The sequence below is a fragment of the Pan paniscus genome, chromosome 1 (assembly GCF_029289425.2).
Source record: "Pan paniscus chromosome 1, NHGRI_mPanPan1-v2.0_pri, whole genome shotgun sequence".
Classification (NCBI taxonomy): Eukaryota; Metazoa; Chordata; class Mammalia; order Primates; family Hominidae; genus Pan; species Pan paniscus.
In genome coordinates, this window is record NC_073249.2 from 180,158,869 (window position 1) to 180,182,862 (window position 23,994).

General features: G+C 41.5%; 1 protein-coding gene across 3 annotated transcripts in view; it reads left to right on the plus strand.

Annotated features, from left to right (window-relative positions):
* ATPAF1 (ATP synthase mitochondrial F1 complex assembly factor 1) overlaps positions 1–15,084 on the plus strand; it is a 33,475-nt gene extending 18,391 nt beyond the window's left edge. For 2 of the 3 annotated variants that reach the window (XM_034964452.4, XM_055093334.2), the window contains 3 exons: positions 4,848–4,943; positions 6,808–6,915; positions 14,153–15,084. In XM_034964452.4, the coding sequence (XP_034820343.1) occupies positions 4,848–4,943; positions 6,808–6,915; positions 14,153–14,347 (399 nt within the window). In that variant the 3' untranslated portion in view covers positions 14,348–15,084. The remainder of the gene's footprint in view (positions 1–4,847; positions 4,944–6,807; positions 6,916–14,152) is intronic. The other variant, XM_034964459.3, reaches the window with a different exon arrangement.
* Positions 15,085–23,994: the final 8,910 nt, after the last annotated feature.

Below are 23,994 nucleotides of genomic sequence, written 5' to 3' on the forward strand. Positions count from 1 at the left end.
TGCCAGAAGGCCTAAGGGAAAAGGAATAGGTGGGGTGGACCAGCTAACTTGGTATCAGTAATGATTTCTTGGGTTTTCAAAACATTTTTGGAAATATTGCTGAAAACAGAGAATACCTAAGTAAATGGAAATGATATATACCATGTTCATGGATTGGATGGCTCAGTTTGTTACATTTTGTTTTGTTTTGTTTTTTGAGACAGGATCTTACAGTGTTGCCCAGGCTGGAGTGCAGTGGTGTGATCATAGCTTACTGCAGCCTCAATCTCTTCAGCTGAAGCAATACCCCCACCTCAGCCTTCTAAGTAGCTGGGATTACAAACATGCACCCCCATGCTCAGCTAATTTTTTGTATGTTTAGTAGAGACAAGATCTCACTTACGTTGCCCAGGCTGGTCTCAAATTCCTCGGCTCAAGCAATCCTCCTGCCTCAGCCTCCCAAAGTGCTGGGATTACAGGTGTGAGCCACTGTGCCTAGGCTTTGTTATTGTTAAGGTGTCAGTTCTCTCCTAATTGGTCTCTAGATGAAATACAATACTAATCAAAACCCCACTAGGCATTTAAGAAATTGATGAGCTGGTTTTAAAATTTTACTTGGATATTTAAAGGACTGAGATAGCTAAAACAATTTTGAAAAAGAACAAAGCTTGAGGACTTACATTTCCTGATTTCAAGACTTATTACAAAGATACAGTAATTAAAACAGTATGGTATTGGCACAAAGATAGACATGTAGATTAATGGAACAGAGTAGAGTCCTGAAATAGACAAACATATATGTGGTTAGTTGTTTTTCAACAAAGGTGTCAATAAATTAGAGAAAGGATAATCTTTTCAACAAATGCTGCTAAAACAATTGAATATCATGCACAAAAAAAAGGAACCTCTACTTTTACCTCACAGTGTATACAAAAATTAAAGTAGATCATAGAAGTAAATGTAACTTTTTTTTTTTTTTTTTGAGACGGAGCTTGCTTTGTCACCCAGGGTGCAATGTAGTATGATCTCAGCTCACTGCAACGTCCACCTCCCAGGTTTAAGCTATTCTCCTGCCTCAGCCTCCCAAGTAGCTGGGATTACAGGTGCCTGCCACACTGGGCTAATTTTTGTATTTTTAGCAGAGACCATTTTTTTTTTTTGAGTCAGAGTCTTGTACTGTTGCCCAGGCTATAGTGCAGTGGCGTGATCTCTGCTCACTGCAATCTCTGCCTCCCAGGTTCAAGCGATTCTTGAGCCTCAGCCTCGTGAGTAGCTGAAGTTACATGAGCCCACCACCACACCCAGCTAATTTTTATGTTTTTAGTAGAGACAGGGTTTCACCATGTTAGCCAGTCTAGTCTCAAAACTCCTGACCTCAAGTGATCCACTTGCCTCAGCCTCCCAAAGTGCTAAGATTACAGGCATGAGCCACCGCACCTGGCCCATAAATGTAACTTGTAAAGGAAAATAAAAGAAGAAATCTAAATTACCTTGGGTTTGGCAAAGATGTCATAAGTACATTACAAAAAGCACAAACTATAAAAGAAAAAAATCACCTTGGGCAATATAGTGAGACCTTGTCTCTATAAAAAAAACTTTTCAAGCACCTGTCGTCCCAGCTACTCAAGAGGCTGAGGTGGGAGGATCACTTGAGCCCTGGAGGTGGAGGTTATAGTGAGCCCAGACTGGACAACAGAGCGAGACCCTGTCTCAAAACAATAAAAATAGGGCGGGTGTGGTGGCTCACGCATGTAACCCCAGCACTTTGGGAGGCCAAGGTGAGTGGATCACTTGAGGTCAGAAGTTCAAGACCAGCCTGGCCAATATGGCGAAAACCCATCTCTACTAAAAATACAAAAATTAGCTAGGCGTGGTGGTGTGTGCCTGTAATCTCAGCTACTCCAGAAGCTGAGGCATGAGAATCGCTTGAACCTGGGAGGCAGGGACTGCAGTGAGCCGAGGTCATACCACAGCACTCCAGACTGGCTGACAGAGTGAGATTCTGTCTCAAAAAAATAATAATAAATAAATTAGATTTCATCAAAATTAAAACATTCTATTTGCATACCCAAATAGCTTCTACATTCATAGCAACATTAGTCACAATAGCCAAAAGGTGTATAGCTCAAGTTATATCAGAAATTCTTATAACTCAATAATAAAGAGGATAGACAAATGGACAAAGGATTTGAACATTTTATCAAAGAATAGCAGATAAGCACCTGAAAATATGCTTGACAGCATTAGTCATAATGGGAATCCAAATTACTACAGTGAGATACCATTAGAATGACTAAAATGTCAAAAACTGATCATACCAAGTATTGGTAAGAATGTGGAGCACCTGGAACTCTCCTATACTGCCGGTCATATTGCAAAATGGTACAACCACTTTAGAAAATAGTTCGGCAGTTTCTTTAAAAATTAAGCATATACCTGCCATACTAACTAGCCATTCCATTTCTAGATATTTTCCCAAGAGAACTCAAAGAATATGTCCATAGAATGACTTGTGCGCAAATATTCAAGCAGCTTTATTTGTAACAACCAATGCTGGAAACAATGCAAATGTCTGTCACTAGTGCACAGGAATTGTGGAAAGAGAGAATGTGCATGTTTGTGTGTGTGTGTGTGTATACATACACAATGGAATAATATTCAGCAGTAAAAGGAATGAACTATTGATACATGCAACAACATGGTGTTCTGTGAAAGGGCCATATGTGCAAAATGACCCCCAAATGCTGAAGGAGCTGAAAAACCAAAGAAGGAGGCAGACAAATCCAATTTGTGGGTATGGGATGATTTATTGGGGGAACTTACAGACGGGAGTGTCGTATTGGGTGGCTGCAATACAGGTAGATCTCCACACCACAACCAGACAGACCCAATATGTCTTATATCTTGGGGAAAGTATACATGCTCTGGAAGGAATGTGTAGGTGGATACAGTCATCACTGCCTATGATTTCTGCAACAACATCAAGGATTGTTTTGGAAGAATAGATGTTTCTACATAAAGAGTAATACATCAACTAGACATTTGGGAGGCATTCCTGGACTTGGGGTTAGTCAGAAGTCACACGGTGGACTAGCATTTAAAATAAAGTCACTCTTGTTCCTACACATGGATAGATCCTGAAACAGTTATGCTGACTGAAAGTAACCAAACCAAAAAAGTACTCATTTTGTGGTTCCGTTTTTACAAAATTCTACAAAGGCACACTAACCTATAGTGGCAGAAAGCAAATCAGTGGTTGCTTAGGGACAGTAAGGGACAGGGAAGTATGAACTTCAAAGGGCAAAGAAAACTTGGAAGTGATAACCATGTTCATTTTGTTGATTTTGGTTATGGTTTCACAGTACACATATGTCACACTCATCAAATTGTATACTTTAAATATGTGCAATTTGTTGTATTTCAAGTATACCTCAATAAAGCTGTAAAATATTTTCCCTAGCAAGGGATCATCTGTCAAGTAGGCACTAAGTTTATCTCATCTAATAATAATAAATTGGAGCCTGAGTGGTTGACAATAAGAAGATAATTTGTGACTAATGTGTATTGGGCTGCTTTATACTTTTGTTTTGTTCTGGCACCATTCTTTTCTCTACTACTCATCCCCATTCTAAACATCTTGAGCATAAAACTTATTTTTTGGTGTTTAGTCTGGAGCCATGCTCCAATATCAGCCTTATCTGATAGAATGTGAAGTAATTACAGCAATTGGGACGAGCTAATTCAGCAGCATTAGAAAGTTTAGAAATTGAAACATCCATCAAGAGAAGGATAAATAGTGATAAACTTCTACAGTAGAATTCCATACAACAGTGAGATATTTATGAATTCAGAGTTATAGATATCAACATGGATAAATCTCAGAAGCATACTATGAAGTAAAAAAGTTACAAAAGGATACACACACTTTGATAAGATTTAAGTTTTTAAACATATAAACTACTACTTTAAAAAAAATTTTTTCTAAAGACAGAGTCTCACTATGTTGCCCAGGCTGGTCTCAAACTCCTGGGCTCAATCGGTCCTCCTGCCTCAGCCCCTGAGTAGCTAGGACAACAGGCGCATGCCACCACACCCGGCTATTTTTTTTATTTTTTTGTAGTGATGGGGTCTTACTATATTGCCCAGGTTGGCCTCAAACTCCTAAGCTCAAGTGATCCTCCGACCTTGGCCTTCCAAAGTGCTGGAATTACAGGTGTGAGCCACCATGCCCAGCCTGTAAACTACTACTTCTTAACTTACAGTTATACACATATACATTAAAGTATTAAAATATGAAAAAGGAGGATAGACACCAAATGCTGGATAGATGTTAACTCTGGGATGGGATTAGAAGGGAATGCAGAGGGAACCTCAATTATATTTCTGATGCTTTCTTAGGTGGATTGATAAGTACATGAGTATTTATTGCCACATGAATTTCTTAATTTAAAAAAAAATGTTTTAGGCTGGGAGCAGTGGCTCATGCCTATAATCCCATCACTTTGGGAGGCTGAGGGAGGCGGATTGCTTGAGCCCGGGAGTTCAAGACCAGCCTGGGCAACATGGCAAAACCCCATCTCTACCAAAAAAAAAAAAAAAATAGCCAGGCTTAGTGGTGCACACCTGCAGTTCCAGCTACTTGGGAGGCTGAGTGGGAAGATCACCTGAGCCCAGCAGATCAAGACTGCGGTGAGCTGTGATCATGCCTGCACTGCAGCCTGGACAACAGAGCGAGAACCTGTCTCAAAAAAATAAAAAAAATTTTAAAAGCAAATATGGAGGAAATGGAATGAATGTTATAGGTGGTTGGATATAGAGCAAATAATTTCATTTATTCATCTGTCTCCTTGTATATCTGTTTTTCACAGTTTCTATGTGCTCTGCCAAGAAGGGAAGGTTATGAGTTTTTTGTAGGACAATGGACAGGTACTGAACTCCACTTCACTGCACTTATAAATATTCAGGTAGGTGGCTTGTGCCCTTCCTCTAGAGGAAAGAGGACTACCCTTTGGTAGGACTAGAAACCCTTGCTGAGGCTCAAGAACACAGAATAGCTGCTTACTCCCAGCATTTATTATTGTGGCGCAGATGAATTGTCATACTTTTTGTGTTGGACTAGTTTTCTAGGCCCTCCTCAATACCTAGAAATTGGAAAAGACTCCAAAACACCTTCTCTGACTACTTCTGGTTCTCTTTTGTCTCTTCCCCAGACCTCTAGTTGTATATACTGCATGTGCCTCACTTAACAAACATGGCTGAGTTATGATGGCTATCTTTTTAACCCAAGCTAGAAGCCCCTTGAGGAAAGCTCCAAGTCTTAAATGTGTTTTATTAACTAAGTCAACACCTTCCAACATGCTAAGTGAATAGTTTCTGTTTAATAAATGTTATTTTGTTTACTTTCTTCCTTTATTTCTTTATTTCCAATAAAACAATATTAACTTTTAAATATTATATTTAAAAGTTAGATTCAAAACATTTAAAACTTTTAAAATAAAAGTCAATATTTTAAATCATAACTAGGATTGGCATTCTATATTTGGAGGTCAAATGTGGCAAAAAACAAGCATGAATTATATTGGCTTTGAAGTTGGGGTAAAGAATGCAAAATAGAATGAAGGAACAGCTTTTTACTTTGCTATTTTGTAATATGTCTAACAACCCTTTATTGAGTACATACTTTAATAACCAACAATTTGATGTACTTACTATGTGCCACATGTTTTATATATATTATGTCATTTAATCCTCATAATAAGCCATATTTACTGTTATTATTTCTAATTACATAGAAGAAAGTGGCCTCAGATGTTAGTTCACATTGTCTAATAAGTGATAGAGCCAGGATTGAGCCCAGGTTATCTGACTTCAAAGTCTGTGAACTTAATCATTATGGGATTGTGTTAGGAACTGTGCTAAGACTTGGAGATCTGTGAGACAAGGTCCTTGCCTTCATGGAGCTAATATTCAGGTATAGGAGAAAGATCCAGAAACATAATTACAATAAAAGTGATTAGTATAATATTAGAATGATGACCAAAATGATCAGTGTAACATTAGAAGTATGTTCAAGAAAAATGAGATGCTGAACTATTACAAGTACCCTAGTGATAGTTGGATATTTATAATTAAAAAGACTTGCTGAAATTTTAGAGATAAAGTCCAGGAATCTTCTTTTGAATGTAGTTGTTTCCACCTGTGCTATATAGGGGCTTTAGCTTTGAACCCATCCTCTCTACCTAGTCTAGACTTGAGATTTAGTAACCACTGCCCTGATCATTCTTCATAAAATCATGGTGTTTCCATCCTTCTTCTCCCCTTCACCACCCCCCAACCCAGATTATATTTTAGAGCTGCACGTTACAAATCTGGCTCATGTGCAAACTCTGCAGCTCCTGCTACAGCTTAAAAGAGCTCAGTCTTCAGAGCCAGCCAAGGGGAGTAGATTTCAACTGTGAAATGCACTAGTCCATAAAAGTGGCAATTACACAGGCACATTGCTTTCTTTAGAACTTGATTTGGTAGCTGCTTGTGCCATTTTGTTTTTAAATGTATGGTCACAATGATGGATTCACTGCCTACTGTAAACATATTCTGGGAAAAAAGCCAAACCTTTTCCAGTTGAAGACACAAATAACACTGTGCAAACTGTCAGTTTCACTGTGCCTTTGCAGGCCTGACCTTACCACCACATACCAGTCCTCCAACTCACTAGCCACCCAAGGGGCTATTAAGAGCCAGAATTTCCTCTAGACTGTCTATTGCTTTGAAATTGCAGTTTGTTGTGATGGTACCTTATTGAGCCTTGATAAGTGTTCCACCTTGCAGACCCGAGGGGAAGCTGCAGCCAGCCAGCTGATTTTATATCACTATCCTGAACTTAAGGAAGAAAAGGGCATAGTGCTGATGACTGCAGAAATGGATTCCACATTTCTGGTAAGAATTAACTTGCAAAACTCTTTGGATTTACCTCGTGGCACTGAAGGTATTGCTCTTCTGACAAAGCTCATGATAGAGAAAATTTCAAAGAGCTACATATACCTTGTTTCTTACTTATTTTAAAGTTGACAGTGAAGTTGTCTTGCTCAAGATCTTCCAATTTGAAGTTAGTACAGATCCTCAATCATTTATTCACAATTCTGAAACCCATGGGCTCTGAGAACAAAATGTTTTTGTTCTCATTTGGTCACAAAACCTTATGTAAACTTGAACTCATTTGGTAACTAAATCTTTAAACTGATATGAAACTATTTATATAACTAATCCCACTTGGTGTGGAGTATTATGCATTTTACTAGGGAAATATTAATGTGTTTGAGTATGGGGAGTCACATAATATAGTTATATAGTATCTATACCTATTATCTTTCTAAAATTCAATAATTCTGAAACTAAGACACATCAGGCCCTAAGGGTTTCAGATAAGAGATTGTAGACAAGTAAATGGCTTCTTAATTATAGGGAAGAGTTGTATTGAAGCCTAGGATAGCTCTCAATATTTTATCTTCCTTCATACTGTTCATTTATACAACATTCATCATTTATAGTGTTTTTCTTTCCTCCTTTTCCCACTCCTAGATGAGAATCACTGAGATAGAGCATTGACCATATGCTCATAGTTAATGATGCCCACTGTGTTCTCTCTGCACATCCAGGTGCCAGGAGCAGTGTTGTGATTACTGTACATTGTCTGTCTAGTCCTTGCTCATTTCAGTCACATATCCTTTTATCTGGCAGAGGTTAAGTTCAGAATGTCCCCAAACAGTGGACACTTCCCCCTAACAGTCTTCATTACAGCACCCACTTATTTTTTCTCTTTCTCTTACCAGCTGCATAGGGAGAAAGAAGTGGTATCACTCAGCTGATATCTCACAGTAGCAGTAACCCACAAACCTAGGACACAGTGAGGATTCTACTTCCCTATTCTTGAAGCTATTCAGTACCATCTCTCCCATTCTTCCTTCCACATTAACCCTTCCATTCATCACATTCAACTGAAAGCCAAAATTCTATCCAAGAATATGGAATTGCCATTAACTGAGATAGGCAAGATTGCAGGAGGAATAGGCCTAACAGGAAAATCAGGAGCTCACTTTTCGATGTGTTAAATCTGAGATGCCTGTTAGATATCCAAGTAGTAGGCAATTAGATATATGAGCCTGGACTTCATGGGAGAAGTCCAGGCTGGAGATATAAATATGGGAGTTGTCAGCATACAGATTGTACTTAAAACCATAGGACTGAATGAAGTCACCAAGGAAGTAAGTAAAAATAGAGAAGAGACGAGATCTAAGAACTGAGCGAGGGGTCTCCATCCCTGGAGAGATGAAGAAGCATCAGCAAAGATTAAGAAGAAATGGCCATGAGGTAAAAGGAAAATTAAGATGGTAGAATGCCCTGGAAGCTAAAATTGAATGTTTCAAGGAATAGGGACTGCTCAACTCACCAAATCTCCCTTGTTTATTAGGGCAAATGAGATTAGGACTGAGAATTTACTGATTTCACAAACATGGAAGTCACTGGGGGCCTTATAAGAGCAGTTTCATAAAAGTGTGATTGGAGTAGACTTAAGAGAGGATGGAAAGAGAAACTCCGAAGAATCAGCATAGAAACTCTTTCAAGGGGCATTTCTATAAAGGGAAGGAGAGAATGGGGTATTAGCTGGAGGTGGAGAAGTGCGCCCAAGGGTATCTTTTGTTTCAAATATGAGAAAGAAAACATATTTGTATGCTGATGGGAAAGGTCCAGTTGAGGCTGGGCACAGTGGCTCATGCTTGTAATCCCAGCATTTTGGGAGGACAAGGTGGGTGGATTGCTTGAGCTCAGGAGTTTGAGACCAGCCTCGCCAACGTGGTGAAACCCTGTGTCTACAAAAAATACAAAAATTAGCCAGGCGTGGTGGCATGCACCTTGTAATCTCAGCTGCTCGGAAGGCTGAGGTAGGAGGATCACTTAAGCCCCAGCAGCAAAGGTTGCAGTGAGCTGAGATTGCACCATTGCACTCCAGCCTGAGCGACAGACCCAGACTCTGTCTAAAAAAATAATAATAATAAAATAAAATAAATAAAGATCCAGTGGAGAGGGAAATGTTGATGATACAGGAGAAAGCGGGAAGTGATATTTTTGGGTGGGCAAGTCTGGTAATGAGGGGTTGATCTTTACCAGGAATATGACAGCAGGAGAGAAGCCAGAGTATAAGGACACTGATAAAATTAGATGGATGGAGGTAGTGGTATAAGTTTCCTACAGATTGCTCAGTGAAAAGAAACAAAAGTTCTCATCAGCTGAAAGCAAGGTTGGAAAAATGTTGGACATTTGAGTCAAAAAGAGGAAGTACAAAATTGTTGTCTAGGACAAGCGTCAGCAAACTACAGCCTATGGGCCAAGTCCAGCCCACTGCTTGTTGTTATAACGCCCACGAGTTAAGAATGTTTTCTACCTCTTTAAATGATTAGGGGGAAAAACTCTTTTTTTGTTTGTTTGTTTGTTTGTTTGTTTGTTTTTGAGACAGAGTCTCGCTGTGTTGGCCAGGCTGGAGTGCAGTGGCACAATCTCAGCTCACTGCAACCTCCACCTCCCAGGCTCAAGCAGTTCTCCTGCCTCAGCCTCAAGCAGTTCTCCTGCCTCAGCCTCCTGAGTAGCTGAGATTACAGGCATGTGCCACCACACCCGGCTAATTTTTGTATTTTTAGTAGAGACGAGGTGTCACCATGTTGGCCAGGCTGGTCTCGAACTCCTGACCTCAGGTAATTGACCCACCTCGGCCTTCCAGAGTGCTGGGATTACAGGCATGAGCCACCACGCTGGGCCAAAAACTCTTTATTCTTAAAGAAATACAGAAATTATTTAATAACAAAAACTATGATTAAAGAAAAATAGTATTTCAAATTTTATTAGAACGCAGCCATATTCGTTTATTTACATATTATCTATGGCCTGAAGGAAGTTAAAGGTGAATGCAAAGGAATGATTATTGACCATGGAATGGAAGCTGGGTAATGAGGAAAGTGAAAATATAAGGGAGGTTAGAGACAGTAAGAATTATGAGTCCTAATGGGTTGTGGGAGTTGGAAGTGAGCTGAAAAGATAGGAAATAATTTGATCATGCGAGTGAGTGACAATATAGAGATTGTACTATATTTTCTGGTCTTCGGCAAAGCACAGCATCTAATCATATTCAAAGTGGATCCTAGAGGTCAGAGGAGGCCCATTCTGCTGTTTGCCATTTTTACCACCTCACTCTGGTGGTCTCAAACTGCTGTGCAGTTCTCATCGTTGTTAAAATTTGCTTCCTGGCCTTTTAACATTTGACAGCATACAAGACAATACATATTTGCCTTGTATAAATCAACTTGACTGTGAGGTTCCGATGTAGTGTAGAACTAGACATGTTAGAACTTGTTGTACATGACTTAGAGAAGAGAAACTTAGAAGTATAACATGAATATATGATCCCCTGTATACTCATGCATGAATTGTGCACTTTAGGCATAGTATTTCCAACTATGGTAAAGCATTAATGTCAAATGAATAGAAATACATGGAAACTAGAGATTTCTTCTGAACTAACTAACTTTAATGCTAAAAACTAATGGAATATTTAAAAACCTAGCTTTATTTGGCTCCACATCTATGTCAATAGATGATTTCATTGAAATGCAGTAAGTGCTAGGATAGACATGCAGAAGGTTCTAGGGATAGAGAGTGGGGTGATATCCCTGGCCCAAAGGGAGTAATATTTCCTGGAGATGACACCCAGACTGAACCTTCAAACAGCAGGAGTTAGCCTAATAAAGAAGGGGAGAAATGTTTCCGACAGAGGGAATAGCATAAGTAAATGCTGAGAGATATAAAATGACTTGGAGTATTGTAAAGAGTTTGGTATCACTTGTGTGTGTGTGTGTGTGTGTGTATGTGTGTATATGTAAGGTTTGGTGGTTTTTGTTTAGAGATTTGGCTTTACCCTGAGGGCATGAAAAGAGTCATTAAAGGGTTTGAACAGAGAAGAACCCATAAAGAGATGGATTTTAAGACCAGCCTATTAATTATTAACTTTAATTATTTGCTTCCTAAACATTGTGTAGTTCAAGTCTAGTCAGTATGATAATTTAGAAGTCAGTTGCAATAGTCTGCACAAGAAGTGGTGAAAACTTGAACTACAGCAGTGGTATAGAGATGGAGGAAAGAGAATGACCCCAGGAATATGTAGGGAATAAAATAGGCAGGACTTGGTGCGTTGATTGTAGATTTGAAAATTGAAAGAGAGGGAGGAATCAAACTTGTTAAAATACCTCTTTATTGAGCAGCACAGGGAATTAGTATGTTTATCTTATTGAGTCTTGGAAAAGGAGGAGACTGTTGCTTCATGTTGAAAGCCAAGAGAATAAAAGGCAGGGGGAGAATAAGGGCTGGTGGGGGTTGCCTTTCTATAACCCTCCATGAGAGGCAGACATCTCTCTCTGTGTCTTACCTTCCTATCCTACTCACCGTACTAGTGGTCTTCAAAAACTTTTTTTTTTTTTTTGGAGACAGTCTTGCTCTTTTCACCAAGGCTGGAGTGCAGTGGCTGGATCTCGGCTCACTGCAAGCTCTGCCTCCCGGGTTCACGCCATTCTCCTGCCTCAGCCTCCCGAGTAGCTGGGACTACAAGCGCCCACCACCACGCCCAGCTAATTTTGTTTTTGTATTTGTAGTAGAGACGGGGTTTCACCGTGTTAGCCAGGATGGTCTCGATCTCCTGACCTCGTGATCTGCCCGCCTCGGCCTCCCAAAGTGCTGGGATTATAGGCGTGAGCCACCACGCCCGGCCCAAACTTCTTTTTAAAGTAGTAGGAGGACCCCTTTATCCAAACAAAATCTTACTATGTAAAACCCCAGGATATGACAGCTAAAACAGGTGAAGGGACCTGAGGCACCTCCACAGAGCCCCTAGGATTCTACAGAATAGTTTGAAGAGCAGTGTTGTAGTGTGAACACAGCTGAACTTACTCCTACCTTCCCACCCCAAGCTTCAGATAAAAGTTGATGTCAGAGGCCCTGTAGCCAGGGGCTGAGAGAGTGGTGGTATCCTCAGATTATAGAAGTGCACTTGCTTCAGAAATGATTTGCTCTTGAGGCATGTGTGAATTTAAGAAAGGTAAAATGGATGAAGTAGTTATTGGTCTTCATCAATCTTAATTATCTTGCCCTACCAGAAACAGCAGGATGAATTGGGGGGAATACCAGCCAGGGAGTCTAGAGGTCTAGTCCTGGCTGTGACCTTGGCTGGCCACTTGACCTTGAGCCCATCCCTGAACCTCATCTGCCTTGGTTTCCTAGCCTATTAAATGAGAACTGGGTGATCTCTGAGGTCCCTTCTAGCTCTCAAATTCTATTAATTTGAAGTAGCCAGCTTTTTGGGAAAAGGTTTTTGATTGAAGATGCAGTCTCAGAGATTAGTGCCTGCTCATGAGAAATGTCCTGAAAGTCCCACAGAGGGAATAGAGGTGGAGCACAGCCCATGTTATTTATAAACCCGTCTTCATCATTCTCTAGCTAGACATAGCACACTTTTGGCAGTAAGTTTTTAGTGGGAATTTTCCATGACCTTTTGGGGTTTAATTTTGGCTAATGAACATGGTGATAATGGACAGGTACCTCTGACCGACTAGAACTGCAGAATGTATAGCAAAAGTAAGAGTTGTCTGAGGTGACTCTTTTGCAAAGTTTGAGAGTGTAGCCCGTGTTCTAACCCCCATCTCTGTCATTTTTTAATTTTTATTTTTAGAGATAGAGTCTTCCTCTGTTACCCAGGCTGGAGTGTGCTGGCATGACCATAGCTCAGTGCAGCCTCAAACTCCTGGTCTCAAGCGATCCTCCTGCCTCAGCCTCCCGAGTAGCTAGGACTACAGGCTCATGCCACCACATCTGGCTAATTTCTCTGCCTCTGTCATGTAGGGTGGCCTGCTCACCATTTCTCTGCTACTGCTCACCATTTCTCTGCTACTGCCCTTCTCTTCCCTGGGCCTTTGCTGATGTATTAGTTATAAATGGCTGCGTAACAAATTATACAAAACCTAGTGGCTTAAAACAACAAACATTTATTACCTCGCAGTTTCTGTAGTAGCAGCTTAGCTGAGTGGTTCTGGCTCAGGGTCTCACAAGGTTGCTGTCAAGATGTTATCTAGGGGTATAGTCATCCGAAGGTTGATTGGGCTTGAGCGTCTGCATCCAGCCCCACTCACATGGCTCTTGGCAGAGGCCTCATGTCTTTGTCGTGTTTCTCCATAGGGCTGCATGAATGTCCTCACTACATGGCAACTGACTTTTCCCAGAGCAAGAAAATTAGCAAGAGAAAAGTTACAACCTTTATGGCTTGATAGCAGAACTCATTCTCTATCATTTTTCATTTTTTCATAGTCTTTTTTTTTTTTAAGGGGCTCACTACATTACCCAGACAGGCTCAAGCAATCCTCCTACCTCAGCCTCCTGAGTAGCTGGGACTACAGGCTCACACCAATGCCCCCAACCATTTTGTCATAGTCTACTTGTTAGAAGGAAGTCACTGAGTATAGCCCTTACCCAAGGAAAGGGAAATTAGGCTCCATCAAAGGGAGGAGTATCTTAAAATTTGTGGGCAAATTTTAAAACCATCACAGCTGGCTCTGGGAGTACTTTTCTGACCAAGGTAGTATCATAACAGGTTTTATTCAAGTGTATATCTGGTTAGTCAAGAACTTAGTTCTCACTCACAAACTGGTTCTTAGAGCTGGGTAACTATTGCTGTCTTATTTCCCCCTTGAAATATATTTAACAGTTATTAGGGAACTGGATGAAGAGGAATAATGTGAACATGTACATTAATTTATTCAGTAAACATTCACCAGATGTCACTCTGCAGAGATATAAAACAAACCACGGTCTATGTCTTTGAGGAATTTGTACTAGGGAAAATAGACAAAAAAAGAAAAGGAAAAATACAATACAGTGTGATAAATACTATGACAGTGGTAAGCACAGGATGATTTGGTACACAGAGAAGGGGCACCTAACCAAGACTAGGGACTTCAAGAAGTTAAGGAAACTTTCTGGAAGTGGTGACTCCTGGGCGAGGGCCCCCACCCACCACACAATTCAGACAAGAGCTTTGTGGCCCTGTGCAAGAAAGGACCTCATTATTCTTTTTACCTTACAGAATGTTGCTGAGGCACAGTGCATCGCCAACCAAGTTCAGCTCTTCTACGCTACTGATCGGAAAGAGACCTACGGGTTAGTGGAGACCTTTAACCTCAGACCAAATGAGTTCAAATATATGTCTGTCATCGCTGAATTGGAGCAAAGCGGACTTGGAGCAGAACTGAAATGTGCCCAGAACCAAAATAAGACTTAGAACTGTACAGGTTGGCCCTTCACCTAGTTGACTCAGCCCTCGATAGTCTAGAGCCCACCCCCTCCTCAGGAACTCAAGAGCTCAGCATTTATAATGAGCAGTTGGTAATGAGTTGCCCTATGTGCTTGTCGCCAGCAGTCACAGAGATGAGCCCTATTACTTGATATTCAGGAACAAAGGTACCTGAACATTCTGATAATTATCTCAGCATACTTGAGGTTTCCTTTTTTAAGTGTTCGAGGTTATAACAAGAGACAGCCAAGGACCTACAAGACAGTTGACTTGATTTTGCACAGTGTAACAGCACAGTTGCATTCTGGCCACTTTGACCTTATAGCTCCCAAACGATGAGTTTGTCATCTTTATGAACTCATGACAGGATAATAAGCTTGAAGACCTGCTGTAGTTAGATATGGGCTTTAATGCTTCCCATGCACCAGTCAGCTGAACAAAAGCATAAGCCAAACATCCTGTTTAAACTGTAGAATAACCAGATATTCCCATCAGGTTAAAGACTTCATCTAGATGATGCCCCCCAGAGATGCCTTTAGTGTAAGTAGCTGGCTTGGGGTATCAGCAAATTTCAGGTATAGTTAGATAAACAGGTACAGGGCCTGCATACTATTAAACCATAGTTTGTGGCACCCGCTTTTCTAACTCCACCTGTTAGAAGCTATGTGTTTGAAGGAATGAATCAGTGCAGTATAAATAAAATTCTTTTGTAAGGAGAAGATTAATCCTGGTTTGCATGATTTTTTTAAAAACAACTCTAAACATGATACGAAAAAGTGGATGAAAGCAAATGTTCCCAGATTGGATGTGGGGAAAATATAGCAATAATTTTTTTTTAAGTCTGGCTTACAATGTTTGTTATACAAAATAATGAAATCTGAGTTATGTACTGTCCATTGTGTCAGGGCTATGGGCTGATTTTATCAAAACTCATCTTGGGACTGAAAAATTGTTTGGAATGCCAGAAATAAGAAAGTTGTTCTCCAGAGCTGGAAACCCATCTTTCGTTTGTAGTGTCACTGTTGTGGCTCCAAGCTCAGTGATAGGAAAGGACGGTGGTTACACACCAGCCTTCTGAACCCAAGGCCCCCAGTATTGTTGTCAGCTGCCTTTACCATGGCATTTCTTTCTCTTTCTTTTTTTCCTGAGATGAAGTCTTGCTCTGTCTTGCCCAGGCTGGAGTACAGTAGCATGATCTCAGCTCGCTGCAACCTCTACCTCCCGGGTTCAAGTGATTCTGCTGCATCAGCCTCCTGAGGAGCTAGGATTACAGGCGCATGCCACCATACCTGGCTTATTTTTGTATTGTTGTAGAGACAGGGTTTCACTTTGTTGGCCAGGCTGGTCTCGAACTCCTGGCCTCAAGTGATCCACCACCTTGGCCTCCCAAAGTGCTGGGATTACAGGTGTGAGCCACCGTGCCTGGCCTGACATTTCTTTATTGATCTAACATGCTCCACTCTGCTGCTCCTGCCTAAGATCTGGTTATATGACACTGAATGTGGTGAGTGGGAATTTAAGCAGTATTTGCAGTTTGTGTGTGTGTGTTTTCTTCCTTCCAGAAGAATTTTTATAGGTTGGGCCTGTCCCTAAGCTCTTTAAATAGGGTGGACATCCCACTATTCTCTGAGCCGTGTCTATTTTGTTGCACCTTTGAGTCTATGTATTGAGAGAGACAGATAGTATTTTTTTAAACTGGGGAAGCTGCTATCCTTTCACTATTTCTCTAAAGGTTGAGCTGTTAACTAATGTAAATTCTGGACCTGCTTCTGGTCCTGGCAGTTTATCTTTTGAGAAACTTGAGTCTTATCTGCCCTGCCATTTTCATTAAATGCCTTCTGACCTTCTGAATGTTTTGGGTCCCAAGAATTTTTGACATCAGATGGGGTTGTTTTTATTGGTATCCAGTTATGTTTGCTTGTCTTTCCAGATGGGCCCAGTTATTAGCCATACATAGTACATTGTTACACCTCCACCAGCGGGTGAGGAAATGATGGAAAAAGGAGTAAGAAGTGGCCATTCGTTTTAATCATTCCTCCTGGATTTGTCCTCAGTCCCCAACTGCCAAGTAGGATGTGTCCATGGATAAATATGTGGGGCATGACTAAAGTACCACGTAGCTGTTCTTTATATTTATTTACCTAGAAAGATCTGGCAAAGAACTCAAAGAAAATTGTACCATTTAATCAGTAAATTTGTCCCCTGGTGCTAGCATGGTGTTACAGAAAGTGGACAGGCTTTAGAGTTAAGTGAATCTGGGTTCATATGTTAGTGTTGCTATTCATTAGCTCTATACTGTTGAACAAATTGCTTAAACTATCTAATTTTGGGGTTTTTTTTCCATCTAAAATAGGGATAATAATATCTACCTCATAGGATTATTGTGAGAATTAAATTAACTTCACTATAGTAGAAAATATCAACTACCATCCTTTTCTCTACTTCCCTTGCCCCTCATTAAAGACTAATACAAGTTAGCATTTCAGATGTGTAGATCATTCTTTATTCCAGTTAAAAGAACAAACTTTATCTCATCAGTTCTGAAACTTTAAGATGCAGTAGCATCACCTAAAGTGCTTTTAAAATGCAGATTCTCAGGCCTCAACCGTACACCACCCCCCACACACATACTAAATCAAGAATATGTGCAGAAGGTACTGGGAATCTACTTGTTAATATGTGCTCCAAATGATTCTGATGTAGGTAATTAGCCAGCCACACTTTGAGAACCACTGCCTTATCTATTCTTTACAAAAATGTACAATGCCAGGTCTTTCTTTCCTGTGGATGCTAACTATAGGATATTTAGGTTCTTCTGTTCTTTGTCTCCCATAGTGGCCCCCTTTGCAAACTCCAAATACATTATATTTATTTATTCTTGTGTCTTTTTTCCCCCACTAGACTGTGAGCTCCTTGAGGGCCAGGACTTATCTCTGTTCGCAGTGCCAAGGACATGGCCTGGACCATAGAAGATACTCAGTTTTTTGTTGAATAAATAGGTAATATGGATTTCAACCAAAACATTGTCTTGTGTATGTACCTGCATGTAAATACTCTAGATTTAAAAGAATCTCTTAATACACATAGATCGAGAATTTGTTGAGTAGAAATATTTGCAAACCAAGATACCAAGTTATACACAGTCTCTGTACCTCACCTAATCCACTGGCATTACCTTGGTGGACCATTACACAGTACAACTTAACAGCTGCTCACAGAGCATCTATTCTGCAGCCACTATGTTAAGTGCTGGACACAGAAAGATGAGTAGAGTATGATTCCTGCTCGCAAGCTCTGTTTTAGCCACTGCCTGTTTCTCTCTTGCCTCTGATTCAGTGCCTTACACCTACACCTGATTATAGTTTGCTTTGTCTAGTTCTCGGATGTTCATACTGGTACTTCTTTCTTCTCCAACCAGTTTGGAAGCTGGAGCCACATGTTTTGCTTTGCACTCTCCATACTGACCTTTTGTTCAGTCTTGGAGAAGAGGTACTAATGCCCACTTCCTAGTCATTTGATTTGGCATTGAGTCAGCATTCATTCACACTTATTGAGCACCTTTTTGCCAAGCACTGTTATGAAAAACTGGATAATATAGCAATGAACATGGCAAATAAGGCTCCTGTTCTCATGTAGTTTATATTCTTGTAAAGAAGACAAGTAAATCAATAAAATTATTTTACATACTGGTAGTGCTATGAAAATTTAAAAATAATATTTTAGACTATGGAGTGGAGGCAATAACTTAATGGTCAGGAGAGGCATCTCTGCAGCAGTGGCAGCTGATACATGAGCTGGTTTAGAGAACAGCAAGTGTTAACGCCCTGGAGCAGAGCCAAGCTAGGAATGCTTGTTTCTGGACAAATATAAAGATTCAGTATCTACCCTTTAGGAGCCTACAGTTCAGCAGCATGACCTGACATGAATGATTACAATACAAGACAAACTGATCAATGCCGTCTCAGAAGGGGCAAAGAGAGTTAAGGAACTCCCCCCGCATGCTATGGAGGATGCAAAGCTTGCCAGACTCTGGTACCCACCCATGAAGCACTTATGGCTTAATGGGGAATAACAGGTAGACAGTGTTAAAGTCTCAAAGGCTATATGTTTCTTGCAATAGACAAGAGGTACTGTGGGTTCAGTGCTGGCCTCCCAAGCTACAGTCACGTACTACATAACAATGTTTTGGTCACGTTAGATTGCATATGCAACTGTGGTCCCATAAGATTATAATGGAGCTGAAAAATTCCTATTGCCTAGTGACATCATAGCTGTGGTAATGTTATAGCACAATGCATTATGTGTTTGTGGTGATGCTGGTGTAAATCTACTACACCAGCATAGTGTATAGGGGTATAGGGTATAAAAGTATAGTGTATAGGGGCCGGGTACGGTGGCTCACGCCTGTAATCCCAGCACTTTGGAAGGCCGAGGCAGGTGGATCCCTTGAGTTTAGAAGTTCAAAACCAGCCTGGACAGCATAGCGAGACCTTGTCTCTACAAAAAAAATTTAAAAATTAACTGAGCGTGGTGGTGCACGCCTGTAGTCCCAGCTACTCAGGAGGCTAAGGTGGGAGGATCACTTGAGCCCGGGAGGTTGAGGCTATAGTGAGCTGGGATCACACTACTGCACTCCGGCCTGGGCCACAGAGCAAGACCCTATCTCAAAAAATAAAAAGGTATAGTGCATAAAACTATGTACAGTACATAATGCTTGATAGTAAATGACTATTACTGGTTTATGTATTTACTGTATTATTTAGAGTGTGCTCCTTCTACGTATAAAAAATACTAAGTCAATTGTAAAACAGCCTCAGGCAGGTCTCTCAGGAGTTGTTCCAGAAGAGGGCATTGTTCTTATAGGAGAGGACAGCTCCATGTGTGTTATTGCCCCTGAAGACCTTCCAGTGGGACAAGATGTGCAGGTGGAAGTCAGTAATGTTGATGATCCTGACCCTGTGTAGGCCTAGGCTAATGTACATGTTTGTGTCTTTTAACCAAAACGTTTAAAAAGTAAAAAATAAAATTTTTTAAAGAAAAAAGCTTACAGAATGAAGATAGAAAATATTTTATACAGCTATACAGTGTGTTTTAAGCTAAGTGTAATTATAAAATAGTCAAAAAGTTTTAAAAATTAAAAAGTTTATAAAGTTAAAAAGTTATAGTAAGCTAAGGTTATTGAAAAAAGAAAAATATTTTTATAAATTTAGTGTACAGTGTTTATAAAGCCTACTGTAGTGTACAGTAATGTCCTCCTCAGTCTTCATATTCACTCAGAACTCACTCACTGACTCATCCAGAACAACTTCCAGTCCTGCAGGCTCCATTCATTGTAAGTGTCCTATACAGCAATATCATTTTTTATCTTATACTGTATTTTTACTGTACCTTTTCTATGTTTAGATATGATAGATAAGTATTTACCCTTATATTACAGTGTCCACAGTATTCAGCACGGTAACATGCTGTACAGGTTTGCAGCCTAGGAGCAATAGGCTATATGCCATCTAGGTTTGTATAAATACATCCTATGATGTTTGCACAACAACCAAATCACCTAATGATACATTTCTCAATGTAGTCTCCATTGTTAAGCAACACTTGACTATATACACATTAACAATAACCACTAACATTTACTAAGGGCTAACCATATACCAGGCACTGTGCTAAGCCCTTACATGGATTATCTCAATCCTACCAACCCTATGAGGTTGGCAGGAACCTGCTGGTCAGTGACATGTGCTGCTCTCTCCTTGTACCCTCATGCCCCAACTCCAGCTCAGAAAAGAGAGCAACCAGCCAGGCACAGTGGCTCATGCCTGTAATCCCAACACTTTGGGAGGCCAAGGTGGGCCGATCGCTTGAGACCAGGAGTTAGAGACCAGCCTGCTCAACATAACGAAACCCCCTCTCTACTAAAAATACAAAAGTTAGCTGGATGTGGTGGCACACACCTGTAATCCCAGCTACTCAGGCTGAGGTATGAGAATCACTTGAACCTGGGAGGTGGAGGTTGCCGTGAGCCCAGATTGTGCCACTGCACTCCAGCCTGGGTGACAGAATGAGACCCTGTCTCAAAAAAAAAAAAAAAGTAAGTCATGGTTGGCTCTGGAACCAGCCCTGAGAAACATGTCTCCCAATTTTCTTGCTGGTAACTAAAGAACAAAATGCATGCATTATATACCTCTGATTCCTCCAGACAATTTTGCAAGACATCATGTTCTAACTAGGGAGGACTTCCTTTGGAGAACTTTGGTCTTGTCAATTCTTCTGATGTGACAGGTTGATAACAACATCTTTATCCTTGTTCTGCTAAAAGGGAGAGTAGGAGCACAGAAAGGGAAGAGATGACTTCAAGGTTGCTGTCTGCATCAGGAGCCAACCCAGGAATAATAATAAGTGTGTCCATGCTCCACACTTAATAGGATCATTTGTAATGTCCACTGAGCAGGCTCATTCTTCACATTCACTTGAACAGGGCTACTTCTACGCTCTTCAGGCTTTAGGAACTGGAATATCTACAAGAAAAATTGGTTCAAACCACTTACGAATTCATTACAGGTTCCCTAGGGCTTTCTGGACAAAGTCCTTTTAGATCAGCTCACAGGAGCTTCAGGATCCAGTGCATGGTGTCTTTTCCAGGCTCATTTTGTGCCTCTCCTACCTACTCCTTTGGTTCCAGCCATTCTGGATAACTTGCAGTTCCCTAAACACATTGTGCTCTTCCTACCTCTGTTCTGCTCTTTTCTAATACATTTGCCTGCTTCAAATGCCCATTCCTCCTTAAGTTAATTCAAAGCTTCACTGTAGTATCCCTATGAGAAGCCTTCCCTGAGACCTATTCCCCTCCACATGGCCCCCCTGCAAGGCTGGCTTCCCCACCAGAATGAATAGCCCTTGGAGACTGGGATCATATCTTACTGGACATTATATTCCAAGTGTCCAGCACGAAACCCAGCAGAGAGGGATAAGATACTCTGTGGATGCTGAACAAACTCCGTTTGAGTGACCACTAAACTCAGACCACCTGAGCCTACAAACATTGCTTGCACAGTGAGATCCAGCTCTGGCAAACACATTGTGGTTATGTCCCAGCCCAAGACAGTGGTCATTTTGCTTGCTCTTATTGCAGAGGCTACATATGGAAAACCAAGCCAAGGGACCAACAGAGAAGGCAGTCAGGTCCAGGGTTTGTAAGCAGAAAGAACTGAGAGATGATGATGTGAACAAACTTTTGGAGCAAAACAATTATTTTAAGTACGAGGCTGGCACTTTCAAGTTCTTGTCTTGCCTTGCCAAACTTTAACATTAAAAAAGACCTGGTTGGGTTGGTGGCTCACGCCTGTAATCCCAGCACTTTGGGAGGCCGAGGCAGGCAGATCACGAGGTCAGGAGATCAAGACCATCCTGGCTAACATGGTGAAACCCCGTCTCTACTAAAAATACAAAAAATTAGCCAGGTGTGGTGGCAGGCACCTGTAGTCCCAGCTACTCGGGAGGCTGAGGCAGGAGAATGGCATGAACCCAGGAGGTGGAGCCTGCAGTGAGCGGAGATTGCACCACTGCACTCCAACCTGGGGGATAAAGCGAGACTCGTCTCCAAAAAAAAAAAAAAGACCTTACAGGCTGGGCACGGTGGCTCATGCCTGTAATTCTAGCACAAGGCGGGCAGATCACCTAAGTCAGGAGTTCAAGACCAGCGTGGCCAACATGGTGAAACCCCATCTCTACTAAAAATACAAAAATTAGCCAGGCATGGTGACAGGGGCCTGTAATCCCAGCTACGCAGGAGGCTGAGGCAGGAGAACTGCTTGAACCCGGGAGGCAGAGGTTGCAGTGAGCCAAGATCGCGCCACTGCACTCCAGCCTGGGCAACAGAGTGAGACTCGGTCTCAAAAAAAAAAAAGGGTGGGGGGTGGGCGGCCGAGAGCAGTGGCTCACAGCTGTAATCCCAGCACTTTGGGAGGCCAAGGTGGGCAGATCTCAAGGTCAGGCGATCAAGACCATCCTGGCCAACATGGTGAAACCCTGTCTCTACTAAAAATACAAAAATTAGCTGGGCATGGTGGCACATGCCTATAATCCCAGCTACTCGAGAGGCTGAGGCAGGAGACTAGCTTGAGCCAGGGAGTCGGAGCTTGCAGTGAGCCAAAGCCTGGCGACAGAGCAAGACTCCATCTCAAAAAAAAAAAAAAAAAGACCTTACAGACTATCCAGTCACCAGTTTTCAAACTGTGCTTCAAGAAATCCCCAAAGTCCAGAGATGGGGACCTTGGGATTCTGACCCCCAACTCAACCAGAGAATCTGTGTTTTATTTACTGGGCTTCTCATAAGCTGTCATCTGAAAAAACAGTTTTCAAGAAAGACTGAAAAAAAAAAACCTGGTCTAGTCTAATTCTCCCGCCCACCATTGTAGGCCTCCCTACAGCACCACTAAGCCATTGGACAACTGTTTAAAATCTTCCTGGGGACTGGGAACTCTCTACCTGCTAACTGACCTGCACCATGCTGAGGCAGCTCTGGGTGAGCCAGTTCTTCCCCACCCCTAGCCAAAATCTGGCCTCTTCTCACTACCCTCACCTCCTTCTGCCTGCTGTAGATGGAAACTCCCAGGACAGTCTTCACTTTTCTACCTAACCACCTCTCCTGCTGATAAGCAAAGATAACCTTCAAGTTGCTTTGGCATCTCTTCAGCAGAACCGTCTGTCTTTAGTTATATTACCCAAAACCCCAGCCCCTCACCCTCTGGCTCACCTGCATCTGGACAGACTAGCCAGTGTCACCAGTGTCTGCCTCACAGTTGGGGCCTGGAGTTGAGCCCAAGATGCCCTTGTGGGGTAATCAGAGTGGATTCTGGGTGGCCATCCCTTGGGAGTTGGCTGGCCCACCTGGAAGTCATTTCCCCCCATAGCCACTTACTAAAGTCATCTCACTGACTCCACCTTTCCTGGCCCTCGTCCTTACTCCCACCTTGCTATCTTCCCATAATCTGTTGTCAAACATTGCTTTTCCTGCCTAGAACTTTAGTCCTTTGGACCGCCACACATAGCCCCATTTCATCTGGCTGGTTTCAGTCCAGTGCTCCCATCACATCTGGACTTGAATCTTCACTGTATTGCCCAGAACCCATGTCCCTCCTAACAGATGTGATATTCACGTTACCTTGGTCCCCTTCTACATCTGCCATGGCAGTAACCATAGCTTAGTGGTATCCTCTCAAGATCTTCATTTACCCAAAAAATATTTGCCATGGTTTGAAACAATCACTACTGGGTCCTGCTTGATATGTGGTCCACTGTGACCCCACATCATGTTTGTTACTGCTATTGTTCCCACACTCACAATATGGTATGGATCCCCGTCTTGCACTCTCATTTCTTCAACCCACATTCAATCTCCCATTTTGACCTTGCCTCTGGTCAGGTAAGAAGTAGCAGACATATCTTACATTTTGGCACTAATTTTGCAGGGGAAGAGAGGGAGCAGAGAGGTATTTTGCTGAATCTCACTTGTTGTGTGACCCCCAAAAGACTCCCTGAGATGCCTAAGTTTCTTTCATTTGATCTTTGAGCAATACCTTAAAAAGTAATATTATTCCTTTTTTTCTTTTCTTTCTCTTTTTTTTTTTTTT